Here is a 16,545-nt window from a genome sequence, read left to right as displayed (position 1 = left end):
GACCAATTAACTAAAGATGTGTGATGTTGTATTTTAAAGCCCATTTAAAAAAAAGGCCTTTGACATTTTTCAGTCGCTGGATCTGGCTTCTTCATGCCATTATTCTTTGGACAGAAGTTTTCCAAATTGTCTTTTTCACCTGGAATGTGGAATGTGTTGATCACTCACTGATTGCTCACTGTGTGTGTGTGTGGGAAGACAAAGGCAAGCTTTCATATTTCTACTACAATAACATTTACACGTTTATTCGTCCTTGGCAGAGATACACACATACACTCTGTATGTGTCATTCTAGTTCTTAATGTATGAAGCTTCCTATATTGTCACATCTCACAAACTTGAGTTCAGCAAAGCTATGTTGTTCTTCCGCATGTGCATCATCTTTACAATTCAATTGATTACTTATTCCTTGATTGTCTCTACAGGGACATAAATGACCAAGGCAGCTGAGTTGCCTTTAATAAAGTGATTAAAAAGATTGTCCATCTCAGAATATTAAACCATATTCATTTCAAATATTGTAGATGACAGTTTGTATTCAAACCATGACACAAACAGACATTTATCTCTGTGTATGTGCATGTGTGAAAATGTGAAAAAGCCAAAGATGAACCAGAATTTTGTAATGAATCAACATTTATTATATATTTGTATTTGAATACCAAAGGTAAAACACTTGATCTGCAAAACACTAAACACACTTGTATACATTAGACACAGAAGTATATCAACATGTCACTTCCTTGCAATTCCAAAGCACTGACTGTCAAATGCCAAATCTTAGCAGATAAACAATGACATCTGTCATTGTAACCTGTTTTCAAAATCGTGCTTAAGCAATTGAGAAAAACTGTAATATTTACGTCACATATCTTTTGACTTCAGGTAATCATTAAAAATAAATAGATATACATAAAAAAACGATAAATAGCTGAAGATTGATGTATTGATGGATCAAAAAAATTAATTCAAGACATAAACATTTGTCTGGTTGTGAGCCTCCTGCTCAGTGTTTGCTACAGGTCTATAAGCACTAAAACTCCTCATAGTCCCTGCAGCACAATTCACTGTCACGACAATCATCTCTTAAGTTTATAAATACACTGTGTCTCCAAAAACCTGTTATCAGACAAGTATTTAACTGCTTTGGTAAACAACAAAATGTTTAAGACCTTTGTAAATAAATTGACTTATTAAGTAAGTCAAATAATTTTTATATATCAAGACTATAGAGAAAATAGATTTCTGGTTTGTAAATAATCAGCAAAAACTTCATTTCTATTGTAAAAAAACACTTTATTAAAAACAATAAATAATCACTTGGTGGAAATTTTATAAAATTTCGTTTTTCACTTTCATCATCATCTGGTGCGCTTTTAAAAATGTTCTGCAAGACAAAAAAAACATGAAGGCATTAAGGAGGTCAGTCAATATCAGGAAGACAGATTTATGTAAACTATCTGTGATCTTATAAAGGACACAAACTACTATTGCAGCAACAGATTTCAGTTGTGTCATTACATCCTCCTAAAACTCCTTTTTAAATATTCAACTTCCATTCTCATTATGGTTCAATGTTTTATTTCTTATATAATCAAAGTAAAAGTCATCTAATAGTTTACTGGAATAACCCTGAGATGTCCTCGAACACCATCTTTCCCACAGCGTTCATCGTGATTGGATAAACTTCAGTTAAATATCAACAACTTACCGGAACGGGGAGCCAGCCTCGGTTCTGTCGTGTCAATGTCAGCTGTGTGGGTCCGAGGTCAGGAGGGAGTGGACTGGTGACCTGCGGCCCAGCGAGAGGAGCTGTTGCAGGGATGTGAACCTCACTGCAGTCGCTGGACTCGATTCAAGGTGGCTGGGATGAGCCATTATCTCTGTTTTGGAGAATCAAATGTTGATATTTGCAAGAAATGTGTGTATTGGCTCTACCTTAAGTGAGGCTGCAACTTATGATTAGTCTTGTCATTGATTCCTCTGCAGATAATTCACTCGATTTACCCGACAGGGAACAATTGAAAATACATTTCTCATGTATAATTTATTTCCAGCACTTTCAAAAACAAAAAGAAAGGAAATCCTCATATTTGAGAGGAACCAGTGACGAGTTGCTAGTTTCGCTCAAGAAAAAGTTTTGACTTATTTATCAATTATTAAAGAGCGTGACAGTTACTAACCCATTGAATTGATCGACCTATTGATAAGAATGACAAACAAATAATGATAACTCACTCTCCCTGAAGGAATCCTTGTTGATCATCTTTCCATTCAGCTGAGCTTTGGACAGGAAGTGAGGCTCTCTGTACACGGTGCAAACACAAACAGACACACATCACTTTACATTGCACAGGCGGCGGCACTTTGCGGCGCCTTGCATGTTGCATGAGAGGTTGAAAGGTCACATGACATGCTCGCAGCGCTCAAATAAAAATCGATAATTCCTCGAGCTGTTTAGGTTTCTCCCTACCTGCTGCAGGTTTCTCTTCTTAACCGGGAGTCGGCTTTTACCTCTTCAGCCTCGTCAGTACAGCTGCAGGTGAAAGGACAAATTAAAACATTTAAAATAAGACATCTACAACATTATCAAATTCCACGAGTCGAGAACAGACATCGTCAGATACGTAGTTTTTTAAAATTCCATGACGTCTATAGTTTTGAATGGTACGTTAGAGTACAGTGAAACACGGTGCCGTCACTGAATCCACTCATATGCATCATCCCTTCTCTTCCACTCCAGTGACTTCCTGCCCACTTAGTAGCTTCAAATGATTTTCAGATGTGATCTAAGCTGGCCTAAGAACAAAGTTAATACTCGCAGTGTGTAGGAACAGAGCTAGACGTACAATGTGGTCCTGTGCTCTCTCTCCGGTGCAGACCTCCTCCTGTGGAAGCTCCTGCCCGCGGGGCTGTTATCGGTGTGTGGCCTGTGGTTCTCCGAAATCACTCCCCGCAGCTCTTTGACGAGAGACCTGACGGGGCTCGCCTAGAGGAAGACCATGTCAGTGCAGCGTGGTGGTGAAGGTAACATTATTAATAGTTGGTCTGATTAGAATGCACTTAAACAGAGAAAACAGGGGATGTGGGACAATGACACACAAAGAAAAAACTCCTAAAAAATGGTTTCACTTGCACAATGAAATGATTTATACTCCAGTTTCTCTCCTTACCTCAGGAATGCAATGCTGTGTGTGTGTGTGTGTGTGTGTGTGTGTGTGTGTGTGTGTGTATGTGTGTGTGTGTGTGTGTTTGTGTGTGTGTTTTTGATTTAAAGGCTGAGCAGATGTGCTGAGCTTGTCTCTGAGCTGCCAAATAAACAATAATTCATACATGCACTTGATGGGCTGGAGCTGTGGGAGATGAGCAGAATACATGGAGTTTCTGACTGCACCTTGATCTGAGCGTTGGAGGCGTGCTGGGACGAGGGTGGAGCGCGGAGTTCTGATGGATTCGGGGAATCCGGGTCTGGTAGAGTTGGATTCAGAGTGCTGTGCAGATTTAGACCTTGGAGTTCCTAGAGAAAATCAAAAAAATAGTAACAAATTACTATCAACCATGTGAGAGAAACTGAGCATTACGCATCTAGATTAAATATGAGTATATTTAACATACTGTACATATTTATTAAGACTAAAGGCTTCTTTGTATGTAATCAGCTCTACCTTCAGGTCAAGGGCATGTCCGAGTTTCAGCCGATAAAACTGCTGCTCCTGCAGCTGGATGAAATCTTGACAGTCTGCAAAGCTCTCCGACATCTTGAAGATAGAAGAGTATTTGGAGCAATAACAGTGACGGAGACAGAGAGACACAGGACAGGGTCTGATAAGGTTGTAATTTGATCCTAAAACATAAACTCAAATGTTTGATCTGTTCCAGATGAAGATGGTAGCTATTTAAAGGGACTCTTACCTTTGTTGCATTTTTACACTTTTTTTGGATAAGGTTAAATTGGTATTAATAAGGTAATGACACTCTAAAATGCAAGACAGACCCACCAGGAGTAAAAACAAACAATTATTTCACTCTCATAATATTTAGTGAAAACTTCAACCAATAAAATTCTTCGGACCGAAGGACCTTATTGGCCGACAGACCTGTCTGTTTGCTGCATGGACATGCAGGTTTTCCGTCTGCTTCTTGTGGCGCATTCGGGCCCGCGTCATCAAGGCATGTGAATGTAAATGTATATAACTTACCGAATCCATTGCTTTGGTAAACAAAAACTCACGTGCGTGCGCGGAGGCAGTAGATTGTAAGTCTGCTTGTAAATAAAGTTTCTTCAAAAAAACACCGCGGATGGGAACGAGGGGGTGGGGCATTGGAGGAAGGCGGGATGATTTGAATGTGCTGTAATTCTCAAATGCAACAAAGGTAAGAGTCCCTTTAAAGCAAAGTGATCAAACCTTATAAAGTGAAATAATAGTAAAACTTGAAAATGTTATAGAGATAATTGAGGTGTTTATGTTCTGAGACAGTTGCTGATCATTAAACCTTTTCTTTCATCTTTTGAGACATATCCAAACCATATATTTTTTTTAAACATCATTTTTTAGGGCTTTCATTTTCCTATTAGACAGCAGGCAGGAGACTGCAAATGGATGTGAACCAGGGATCATGGGGTTTTTAGTTTTGAAAACCAAATACAGTTTGGTGCAAATTCTTATTACTCAATGTTGAAAGGTTTCAGGAAACTTTTGTATAACAGTTTGTTCTGTTTTCACGTGACACCAGTCAGCATCTTCTTCAGTTTTTCTCTAAAAGCCTTATCTTGTTAAATGAGTAATTATGAGCGCCACCTTGTGAAGGATTGCCTCCAGCTGGCCGATCCGGTCCCTTAATTGTTGGTCTTTGGACCCAAGGGCCTCTAGCTCCCTGGAAAGCAGCTTCTTCTCTTCCCTGACGAAGGCGAGCTGCCCGAGCTGACGCTTGTTCTCCAGGCTCTGGTGACGCTTCTCCTGAACCATGACAACAAACAAAATGGAGCACTACTTGTTAAAGGGACTCAAAAGGTATATTTCACAAAGCTGATCCACTTGAAAGCACTGGAACTGGCTTAAGTGGTCACCGTTGAATTATCATGATCACTTTTCTAACGTTTTGTTAGAGATTAGAGACACTGAGATCCCTACTGTGTGAATGGTTAACCTGTCACAGCTTAGAGTCCTAGTGTTCTGTCCAGATATTCATAGAAAAACTCGTAAAAGCCCGTTCTGTCTGTCACCCAGAGTTCGTGCTATTTTGTTCACCTTGATGTCTGGTGAAATATTTAAATTGCATTTATATTTCAAAGGTTATGAAAGACTATAAACAAGATGTAGCGTAAATATGAAATAAAAAACCTTTTTTTAATGATATCGTTAAATTAATTGGGTAAAATTAAGAAGCCAACGCATGTAAGTTTAACTCGACTGGAGAGAAGGCCGTGAGTGATCTACACAGACGTGGTATAAATTGAGTTACACCTGGTGCAGCTTCTCCACAGTCTCCTCCAAATGTTGGATTTTGCTCTGCAGAGAATCCACCTGCTCTCTTCTGGCAGTGATCTCCTTCTGCATGTCCAGTGCTACTCGAAGGCCTGAGATGGAGAAAAACCCCACAAGATAAATCCACACAGAGAGAACAACATGCACATAAGGAACATGAATCAAGATTTTTAATATTGGACAGGCTTTCTACATGCCAGCTTAGACAGAAATGCAGCTTGAAATGATATCGATATTTGCAGTTTTCAATGACCTGTAGCCTACTGGTATTTATTGCGCAGGAGTTGTCAACATTCCTTTGTTTCATTACAGTCCAAAGTAATTCGCTGTTATCAGAGCACTTGATCACAGATTGGATGAAAATCAAATTCATTTTCTCTGATGTTTATTCATATAGCAGATTATTTTTAATTAAGTCTCAGTTCAAACGATGAAGTGGCTCTTACCGTGTCCGTCGGCTCCTTCCAGGGTCCTCAGGGTAATCCTGACCTGGTCCAGCTCATCATGAGTGTCCCTCAGCTGACTCCGGAGCCTCAGCACCACACCCTCCAGCTCATTGCTCCTACAGCTGTGGAGCTGCTGCAGCTCCTCATGCTCTTCTGAAATCGTGCCCACACAAACACATGCATTAAATCCACAGGGAGACAGACACTTTAACACATAACCAAACATCTGAAACAATGGAAGTCTTAGTTGACAGAGTAAACATACCAAACATGGCTCCTTGTTTTTCTAACACAGCAAGACAAGAAGATCATTTCATTTGGAGGCAGAAATGTGTGAGAGCTGAATTCTTTCTAGAGACGGAGAGGGAGGGAGCAGTGGTTCCTGTCGAGTTATAGGACCTGGTTACACTTATCTGCAGCACAGAGGTGATACTTATAGAACGGATGGAAAGAATGCACATTTTCTGCCAATTTTAGTGGAACAAATTTTGATTACTACATCTGCCAAGGAGGTAATGTTTTATTTACCTGTGTATTTTAGTTGGTTTGTCTGTGGCAGGATTATACAAAGTACTGAACCGATTTTGCACAAATTTGGTTGAGGGATGGGACATTGGCCCAGAAAGAATTTTGTTGCAGCCTCAGTCCAAAGGGCAGATGCAACATCAAGAGTTTGTACATTTTGATGTAGATCATTAAACTTCTTTTTTCCTTTTATTGTGCAATTAAATAAGGGAGACAGACATGTGACATTGTTCAGCCCTGACAGAGGTATGTGCCCTACCTACTACTTGTTTTGTATAAGATTGAAGTGTTATATCCGGGTTATATGTAAGTAAAGCTCAACTCACTTGTGAGGGCGAGTAACTGCAAACGCTGTATCTCCCACTGAGAGCTGAGCTGTCTTTTCTCCAGAGTTTCCTCCCGGACACGCTGACCTTGTTCAGCCACAGACGCCTGAAGGTTCCGCCTCTCGTGCTCTGCAGTGGCCAGGTCTGACTTGTGCTGGTCTAACTCAGCCTGATAAGCATATGACACAAGATGAAGGAAGACAGAAACATTTATAAAGAACAAAGTGCCGGTGGCGATAGTGAAAACATTAATTGGGGTTAAGGAAGTTGGTTTGGAAATATAAAGTATTCTGTTTTATATTTGGTTCCTGACCCTGAGCTGCTGAATCTCTAGCTTGTGCTGGTTTAGCTGGTTGCTCAGGAGGTTGTTCTCCTGGTGTAGATTGTTGATGGTGTGACTGTGCTGCACTTTCATCTGTACGCTGCTCTCCAGCTGCAGCCGCAGATTGTTTAACAGCTTCTCTCTGTCATCCAGCTTCCGCCTCAGTGTCTCTCCTTCTGTGTGCAGGGTTTGGCACCAAGAATGATGCTGGAAAAATCAGCTTCGCTTAATATCAATGTAACATTAAAACAGGCAGGTAGTTACCAGATCAGGGTTTCAAGAAACCTATGGTTTGTGCATGATCTCTTACCTGCTGGGCTTCTTGCAGCCTGAGCTGGAGTTCCTCATCTTTCTCCCGCAGGAGTTCCTGGGCTGTCCTCCCCTCCTGGGTCCTACGATCCTGCAGAGACTGTGAGCTATTTTTCTGCTCTTCGAATCTGTGAAGCTCCCTGGCCTCCTTCAGCCCTCCTCTCAGGGCCTTTACCTCCACATGGAGCTCACGCTGCTGTTGTTCACTGTACTTCTGGAGGATAAAGCAGGAGGCACAGTGTGCTGATTGTTTTGTAAAGGACAGGAAACTGTAATCTTTTAACATTTTAACATAGTTTATAAATATGATCTCAATCATGGGAGAGAAAGTAGCTTAACATCTTGTGTTATTGTGACTGGACAAACACACCCTGCTTGTATCGAAACCCCTCTGAGCTGTTATAGCTCGTTCTGCATGTTCACAAGTAACAAGGTAACTATAGCTAATCACTAGGTTTCTGTGTCTTTCTTGGAAATTTTAAATTATTCATTTTAATACGGTGTAAACAGGTTTGTTGATTATTTTCACATGATCATATAGCCTCACAAAATGAATGAACCAAACTTTAACACAACCACATCTAGTGCCTGCTGATATATGGGCTGATTGTAATTTTTCTGCTTCTGTCACTTCCATTTTCACTCAAAATAAGTCACTGAACTGTTGCCCCAGGTTACAGATGCCTCTACTGAGATAAATGCATCATGTGGACATGTAAGACAGGCAGAATGGTCTCTGTCAGTAAACCTCAGTCAGCCCACCAGCCAACCAGAGCCTCCATCTGAGCCGGGAACTAGTCTTTCACTAAGCAGATTACACAGCCTCAGCACTTAACGTGACTCTGTCATAATAAGGCAACACATAGCTCGAGTATCATTCAGATGACAAACAGCAGACTCAACCGGACACTTTCCACTTTTAACAGTGATCCTCAGTGTAAATATGCATCCATACTGGGACTCTGGATATAATATCAACAGACAGATCATGTGGTTTCTTATGGCACCTTAAGTTGGCTGAGCTGGAACTGAAGCTCCTCCCTCTGATGCAAGGATCGCTCTTTCTCTCTTTGTGCATCGGCCAGTTGAGACTGAACCTGCAGGAGCTGCTGCTCCAGACAGCAAACCTACGATGTCACAAATGACATTCACAAACCGTTTACACAATATTGAAGTGTTTATCCTCACATAGGGAGAACCAGAAATGGTTACAATTTCACTGATTACATTATGATGATCATGATATTATTGTAATTCTTCCTCACCTTATCTTTATAGCTGGTGATATCTGATTCAAGCTCACCGATCTGACACTGGTGCAACGACGCATGTCTTTCAGTGAGGTTCCTGGAAATGGAAACAATATGTTTTTGACAAATATATATTAATTTAGAAATTCAACAGTAAGTCATTGATAAAGAATTTTACTGCAAACTACCTCAGATTAAAAAAAAGGCCTGAAAATGGTTGGAAACTTACTTGAGCAACTCCAACTTAACACTCAAGCTGATGCTGTTTTGTTTGGATGAGCTCAGTTTGTCAGTCAACATCGCCATCTCCTGGCACAGACTTGCAATCAGTTCTTCACTCCTAAGACAGAGAAATGAAAAGAGTTCTTACTAACACTGCAGCGGAATGCAGAATATATTTAGATCTACGTTAAATTACCTTTTTTTTTGCGTATTTCCTCCACTGTGTTCTTTCCTCCCAAGCTGTTCTATTGACTGGCATAAAACAGATGAAACTAATTAAATCAAACCCAATAGATTGAAAACTGTTAAGCCCAGTGAGTGTGATTTGCCACTGAAATGTAGTATTTACCCTTAAGCATCTCTCCTGTAGCTCGTTTGTGTCATTAGTATCCTCGGTTAACTTAGCGGCTGGGGATGGCGGTCTTGAACGAGTGAGGGCGTTGAGATTGGTGACGTGGTTGTTATCACACCGACTCTCATGAGACAACAGTGTAGAATACGTCTCCTTCATGATCTGCTCCAGTGTCTCTACTTTCCTGCTAAGTGCCACCGCCTCGTCCTCTGTGTCCTGCAGCTTCTGGTCTGTGGCCCGTTTGATGTTCTGGAGCTCTTCCAACATGCACAGCATCTTCTCCATCTGATCAACATGATTCCTCGAATCCTTCAATCTACAAATGAAAAATTTGTGATTGAGAGATTTTAAACACAAGCTGTACTAAACTAAAATGTCATCAGTGTGTTCACCTGAGGTCAGACAAGACGTCCTTCTCCATTTGGACTTTATTCAGCTTAGTCTGCAGGTTCTCGATGGCTTTGTCAACACTGAATGTTTCTGGTTCAGTTTGATCATGTGTCTGTGAAAATTAGAAATGATAAGGAGGAAGCACTATCAATTCAGTAAGTCAGACTAACATCAAACTAAGAAGATTCATGGTTGAAAGACAAGTATGAACCTTTCTTAGCTGCAAGCAAGGAAACTGCTGAAAACCGTCATCTAGTGCATTTTCCAAAACCTTTTTTCCAGGAGAGCTGATCTGCCTTTGAACCACCTCTTGGTTTATAATATCCAGATCACAGTCCAGAGGCTGAGTCCCTGCCAGGGTGTGGGTGGGGGAGATGGTGAAATCCCCAGGTGGGTTATCTATCAAAAGAACACATGAGGTTCAGATATACACTGTTGTTCAAGTAAAGGGTTGATAAAACATGTAGTTTATCAATTACGATTTTTCAATGCACATCTGGATATCAAGTCCATTGAGCTGAACTCAAATATTTTCTGAAATAAAATCACCTTTTTTAAAATTGTCTGGCTCAATAGGATGCTAGTTGACACAGTTGTACTCACAGACATTGAACCAGTGGCTGTGGCAGCTTAGTCCAGGTGAGGTATTGATTCCATATTTGCCGCCAAACCTCTCCAAGGTAACTTTGGTTGCATTTTCTACCTCCTCTTGAAGTCGCTGGGTTTCCTTAGTTCGCCTGTCAAGCTCATCGCTGCACGGAAAAAAAAAGATTGTGTTAAATTGTTAACTTGAATCCTCAGTTTGTTATTTTTATATATTGGTCTTTTAAGGTAAAATGTTTTGGTTTACTATAAACGGCTTTTAATATGGTCTATTTGAGATTAAAACTTGAGAAAAAATTAAGAGAGGCGGAGCTCCGTAATTAAATGCTCAGTGCTTGGATGCAAACAAACACTTTGAGTGTTTTCTTCTGCTTTTTTTTGGGACTTGCTTTCATGTGATGTCATGTTTTTACTGTGTTTTTATCGTTTTCTTTTCACCTTATATCACTGCTTTTATGTGGTCAAGTTTTCACATGACAAAGCTCTATATTCATTCTTTTAATTTGAACACTTGTTTTCTCCAGACCACCTAAACGTGGTAACCTGGGCTCCTCGTCACATATAAACTCTGTTTTTCAAAGTGCCACACAAATAAAGTGTATAAATATATTCTATCGGCTTTAGAATTACTCTAAGTATTTTGTTTCCGGTGTGCACTCTTGTTTTCAACCTTACCTGACTGATTGACTAATGGACCCATGAATAAATCTAATTCAAACCCAGTGCTTTTGCTGAGATGTCCCTGCAGGAACCTGAGTTGACAGAAGCAAACCCTGGTTACCTCAGCTCCTCCAGAGTCAGACTGTTGAACCTCAGCCGGAAGGAGCTGCCGTGAGTCTCTGAAAAGTCCAAACGTGTTTACAGAACGTTTCAAATAACAGTGAATTGACAGTAACAAGCTTGATTGTGAACTTCAACCTGTGTTAGCTTTACCTGCTGCTGCCTGGCCTGTTTCCTGGAGTTTCTGTGGAGAGTCAACGCCGAACACGTGGGCGCCATCACTGCTGGAAAGCGACGACATCCTTCTTCATTTTAGCCACGAACCCATTAATGTAAACATTCACGTAGAACAAGCTGTCGAGTTGAGGGTAAAGTCCCATCACCATGGAAACAACATCCCGTAGCTAGCTGCTAGCATTACACCGCCGGAAACGCGGTTCCTCTGGGCGATAACAGCTGGATAACATCGTCACACTGGCCCGGTTACGTGTACAAATATATATATATAAACATATAAAGATTTAATGGCGCTGAGCTGGTGAGAGAAGCAACTTTAGCGCCATAGTAAGCGCCGCCGACACTTTCCTCCCAGGCGTTTCCGGTGATGCATGCTGGTCAATGTAGTGTTTCCCGGGAGGACCAGCGGCTTGTTTGTGTATCCAGGGCGGACCCTCCGTGCGATCTCAGCGGGGATCGACTGGGTTTTCCTCGGTGTTGTCGTCGTGAAAATGAAAACATGAAGAACTGAGGATCGTGATCGGGTCGCAGCTGTTTCGGCTTCCGTACGAGGTGAGACGAGACGTGTTGTTGATTTGCGTTAGCATGCTAGCTGGGTTAGCTTCCACTGGGGTTGCTTGTTTTTCAGACGCCTTTAAGGTTTATATATGGAGTTTTTTTCGATTCCCATTCGCAAGAGTCGAATCAAGGTTAAAACCATCGGTGATTTAGCGATTCAACCTTTGTCATCGATTGGTTTTATCTGTAACATTGCTATTACTGATTAGTTGATGTAATGTCTGTTGCTCAGATGACATTTACATGCAGTTCAACCCTATGTCAACATAACCTTTCACGTTATTATTGCTAAAACATTTTAGCTCCAGCATATTTAGTCGAGCTGTAGGTTTGGGGCCAGTGTATTTGTGGATGGAGTGTGTGTGTGTATGTGTGAGGCTCCCTGTGATACCTGACACCCAGTAGGTGTGGTTTCAGAGGCCATATTTATATTGTGATCTTCCCCCTCACTCGTAGGGAGACTTGTTGTTGTGGGTTTTGTTTTAAGTCACAACGCAGAACCCCTGAAACATGTGGTTTTCCAGGATGAGGGATCTTCACGCCATTGACGGCTTGCTCTTGAAGGAGCTGAAGTCCTGCTGTGCCAAGCAGTACAACTTTCTTCCCAGAGAGACTGGCCTGAAGCTGATTGAGTTGGCCTCCACAGAGGTAACCCACTGACACACTTTTACTCTTTTTTTGCCGTCTGGGCAGGAATGTACATTTGTTTTAACACATATGCTATTCCCACTAATTCAATTAAATTTGTATAGTGCCAAATCTTAATATGCATAATCTCAAGGCACTTTACATCGAAGGTCAACAATTTTAGAGGAACCCAACAGTACCCACTTAACTGGAAGAAACCTCGACAACCCAGTCTCGACCGGTTGGGGTGAGCAGAGAAGAATTGGAAAAAGAGTAGAGATGGGTGGAAAAGAGGGGAGAGAAGAGAGAGGGATAGCGTGGAGGGGGAGAGAGAGAGGCCAGGAAGAGTTATCTACCATCATGTTTCAGCTCCGATCGACTAGTTGTTATAATGAAAACAATAAGAGTAATAATTTTGGATGTAAGGATGTTATTAACGACAGCAGCACCAATTCATATAGTAATACTAGTTGTACATTTAGTTTGAAATGCTTCATTTTTCAGAAACCCAGTGGAGTGTCTGCTAAATGCAGAGACACCAGAGTGGAAGAGCTGTGGGGTCTGACCAGTTTCTTTGGCTACAGCACCCACACTTTTGTTCAAGCTGTCAATTTGCTTGACAGATTCCTCGCCATCATGAAGGTTGGTGTTTATCAAATGTAAAATCTTTACAAGATAAATCTGTATATTGTGCTTTTGTATCACGTTCCCATCACAAGTGTGACCAACAACAGCCCTGTTTGGCCTCATGAGACACTGACTCACACCTATAGCTGTTGTGTTATTGTGACAGGTACAGCCCAAACACTTGCCCTGTATTGGAGTCTGCTGTCTTCACATTGCATCGAAAATGGTGGAGGAGGAGAGCAATGTCTCACCCACACACGAACTCATTCGCATCAGCCAAAGCAAGTTCACTGTGTCAGACCTCTGTCGTATGGAGAAGATCATTTCCGAGAAGCTCAGTGTGGAGCCCAACGCGGTGACAGCCTTAACCTTTCTACAGCTCTACTACTCGGCCTTCACAACCCTGTCTGCTGGAAGGTAAACATTCCCTTGTCTTTGCCTTACTTTTTGTGATGCACTGCTTCAACTTGCATGGAGTTGGTCAAATAGATTCTGCTCTATGAGGTTTGTACTGGTGGATCACATCAGGATTCCCTCTATATTTTAAGGGAGGAGATCCCAAGCATTGGGAGCCTGGAAGCCGAGCTAAAAGCCTGCTTATGCCAACTTGTTTTCTCTAAAGCAAAAGTAAGAATTGTTCCCGGGCGACAATTTCTCATCATAGCAACATCCAATTTGAGCTGCAGGACTTCATAATCTGCTGTTTTTCCTCCTCCACAGCCATCAGTGCTGGCGCTGGCGCTCATTGCTCAGGAGTTTGAAGCCCTCCAGTCCACTGCCTTTTCAAAGATTGTCCAGCAATTCCAAAGACATCTAAAGGTATAAAAAGGGCAGAGCTTGCCTAAGGCTACACCCTTTGCTTCTTTTTGAAGTAATACTTGTTCTTTACCTCATCAAATGTTTGCATTTAGTGAAACATGTCACAGATAACGAGACACTGACCAACCTGTTGTTCAGAACTGTAAGATACGATCAAAGATGAAAACAGTTTTAACCCAAACAACCGAGGCCGTAAACAAATGTGGAAAGACAATGTCACTGCCTGATCACGTGCACATTTAGGTCATGAATGAAAACAACACATTACTTGTTGATGACAGCATATTTTCCAAGAGTATTTCTGTCTGCTGCCTCTCAAATGTTTCCTGTTTGCCTTCTTCACAGATTAGTGACAGCGAGCTGCTCCACTGGAAGGAACTTGTCGCCAAGTGCATGACCGAGTACCACTCGGGTGAATGTAACAAACCAGACAACAAGAAGCTGGTTTGGATTGTGTCCAGGAGAACAGCACAAAATCTTCAGGCCAATCACTTCAGTGTCCCTGGTCTGCCAACTATTCCTGAGGGCAACTGGGATGAGAGTGAGAGGTGAGCAACTGGGTCCTAATAACTGGCATAAAGAAAACTGAAGCTGCTTCTTATTTTCAACTGACTCTAGATGTTGCTGGTTAAAGCAAGCAAATATCACCAGCAGCAAATCGGATCCGTTGTAACCAATTAATGCTAATTCAGCAAAGATTAGAAAGACCAGTGGGGCGGTTTCTCTGGTTTCTATGTTTGTTTTAAGAAAAAAGATTGTTTGTGAGTGAAAGAAAATTGTAACATAACTGTAGCACTGCTAGTAGACTGTGGTTGTTGTGGTTTTACAGGGACAAACCAAATGGTGGCTCTGCTCCAGAGAGGTGGTCAACTCATCATCCTAACAGTTTCAGAACCAGTGTTATAAACCAGAATTTATTAGGGTATTTATTTTACATTTCAGCTCAGTATTATTTATAATTGACCTCCTCTTTTCTCTCAGTGAGGACTCCTGTGAAGACATGAGCGGCGGAGAAGACACTCCATTCGGCTCGCCAGGAAGTGACGGCGAAGGGGCCTTCTTCCCCTCTTCCTTTCCCAAATGCAGAAAGTGACGAGCACTAAATGTGCAATTGCGCCAAAAGTGTCAATCACCTAAACAGTAGCTAATTCAAGGTGCTCACCATGATCCAGAGCAAACCTGTGTATCACGTGTCATAATATATGTAAAACATGTGTGCCAGGTTTTGATTAAGTGCCTGTGTTGATTCAGTTTATCGTTGGTTTGTTTAGTGCATAAAGAAAACATATCCTAATAATGCAAAATGGAAATGTGCAATATCTTGGCAGCTTGATGGCAAAACATCTTTTTCTAACACGTTTTCATTTTGCTTGTGTCCGAAATCGACACATTCCAGGAAAAAAGAGTGAAGCACATGGACCAATGTCATCCCAGTTGAATACCAGCTAACACACTCACTAACCCACTATCTTTTTAAATCAGTTTTTTATACTCCATGCCATACGTAAACTGTGGAGAAAGTACTCGGCAAATGTGTGTTTATTTACACACATACATAATTTTAATGTGACATGACATTTCAGTGTTACAATATCAGACTGATTATGCATGGATACAGTGATATAAGTGACTATAAATGGATGTTCATGTTTACCAAGATAAGCTTACTGTAAAAATGTTCCAAAAAAAAATGTACATAACTTGTAAAAAAGAAGAAAAAAATGTATGTTTTGTGAACACAGCTTAATGTGTGTACTTGGATATAATGTGAAACTGGTTGGAAAGGTCAGAAAGAATCCATCCAAATAAAAGTAACGGTTTTTTATCTTGTTTTTTTTCTTTTCTTTGTCATCAATAGTTATTTTACATACCTCATTTTATTATTAGAGCCAGAGCACCGAACTTTGGGAGGCCCTATTGTATTTTGATGGATTTGTATTTCCCTTTTGGGCTTTTTCAGGGCCTAGACAGGCTAAAATTCTTACCAAAGTTTGCAGGAAATTCCAAACCCCAAAAAGTCTTTGAATTCTGTAGCAATTTGAAATGGGCGTGGCAAAGTGGCTCGACAGCGACATCTAAGGAAAGCCCCGCAGTTAGCTTTCACCGATCTTCACAACAATCGGGACACCTGTGTAGCATGACCAGACGCACAAAAAAGTCTAGAGGTGCATTGTGAAAAACACAACAGGAAGGCCGCCATTTTGGATTTTTTGGCCATTTTCCACATTATTACTTTGACGAACTTGTCCCAGGGCTTTCATCAGATCAACTTCATATTGAGATGAATGTCATCTCAACACGATGGAGATATAAACGACTTTGAATTTTGTGTTTTTGTCACACGGTGTGAGCGTGGTGCGGCGTCAAAGTTTGATTATACACCATCAAAACACAAGGTTGTGTATCACAGACATACATGCTTCAATCGAGTCCAAAATAGACACGTAAGTCAAGAGTCCCGGCCTGACGACATCTACACAGAAATCATGACTTAAGATCACAGCGCCCCCTGGTACCAACAGGAAATGTCTTGTTTTGTCTTAAATGTCCTCATCCACTGACCTCAACCATGTCAAACTGTCAAAAGGATGTCAAGACATTGATAACGTCGGCTCACTCAAACTACATTTGTGTAGCAACAGCCCCCCTGCAGACATTCATATGGTTATAATGAATGGGCGTGGCAAAATAACAGATACACACATGTGTATCATGACCGGACAAAA

At 41.2% G+C, this 16,545-nt stretch overlaps 2 protein-coding genes across 2 annotated transcripts; one reads left to right on the top strand and one right to left on the bottom strand.

Moving 5' to 3' along the window:
• Positions 1-673: 673 nt before the first annotated feature.
• LOC133001969 (coiled-coil domain-containing protein 158-like) lies at positions 674-11,440 on the bottom strand. Its single transcript, XM_061071695.1, has 23 exons — positions 11,165-11,440; positions 11,013-11,070; positions 10,232-10,380; positions 9,840-10,027; positions 9,631-9,740; positions 9,236-9,554; positions 9,083-9,138; positions 8,894-9,004; positions 8,680-8,761; positions 8,422-8,541; positions 7,416-7,628; positions 7,097-7,312; positions 6,784-6,952; positions 5,933-6,085; positions 5,466-5,578; positions 4,800-4,958; positions 3,666-3,758; positions 3,395-3,517; positions 2,850-2,989; positions 2,474-2,536; positions 2,239-2,306; positions 1,712-1,883; positions 674-1,387 (listed from the first exon to the last, which is right to left on the bottom strand). The coding sequence occupies exons 1-22, from the start codon at positions 11,250-11,252 to the stop codon at positions 1,750-1,752; spliced, it is 2,925 nt and encodes a 974-aa protein (XP_060927678.1). The 5' UTR covers positions 11,253-11,440; the 3' UTR covers positions 674-1,387; positions 1,712-1,749.
• A 148-nt stretch (positions 11,441-11,588) lies between these two features.
• On the top strand, positions 11,589-15,644 carry LOC133001454 (cyclin-G2-like). The gene is made up of 8 exons (XM_061071028.1): positions 11,589-11,740; positions 12,271-12,394; positions 12,878-13,015; positions 13,167-13,417; positions 13,549-13,627; positions 13,721-13,819; positions 14,165-14,367; positions 14,801-15,644. Exons 2-8 carry the CDS (start codon positions 12,272-12,274, stop codon positions 14,910-14,912), a joined length of 1,005 nt encoding a protein of 334 aa, XP_060927011.1. The 5' UTR covers positions 11,589-11,740; position 12,271; the 3' UTR covers positions 14,913-15,644.
• The last annotated feature ends 901 nt before the right edge of the window (positions 15,645-16,545 follow it).

This window comes from Limanda limanda, chromosome 5 (genome assembly GCF_963576545.1).
Source record: "Limanda limanda chromosome 5, fLimLim1.1, whole genome shotgun sequence".
NCBI lineage: Eukaryota > Metazoa > Chordata > Actinopteri > Pleuronectiformes > Pleuronectidae > Limanda > Limanda limanda.
The sequence above is the reverse complement of the archived record's forward strand: the minus strand, read 5'-3'. Positions and strand labels throughout refer to the sequence as shown.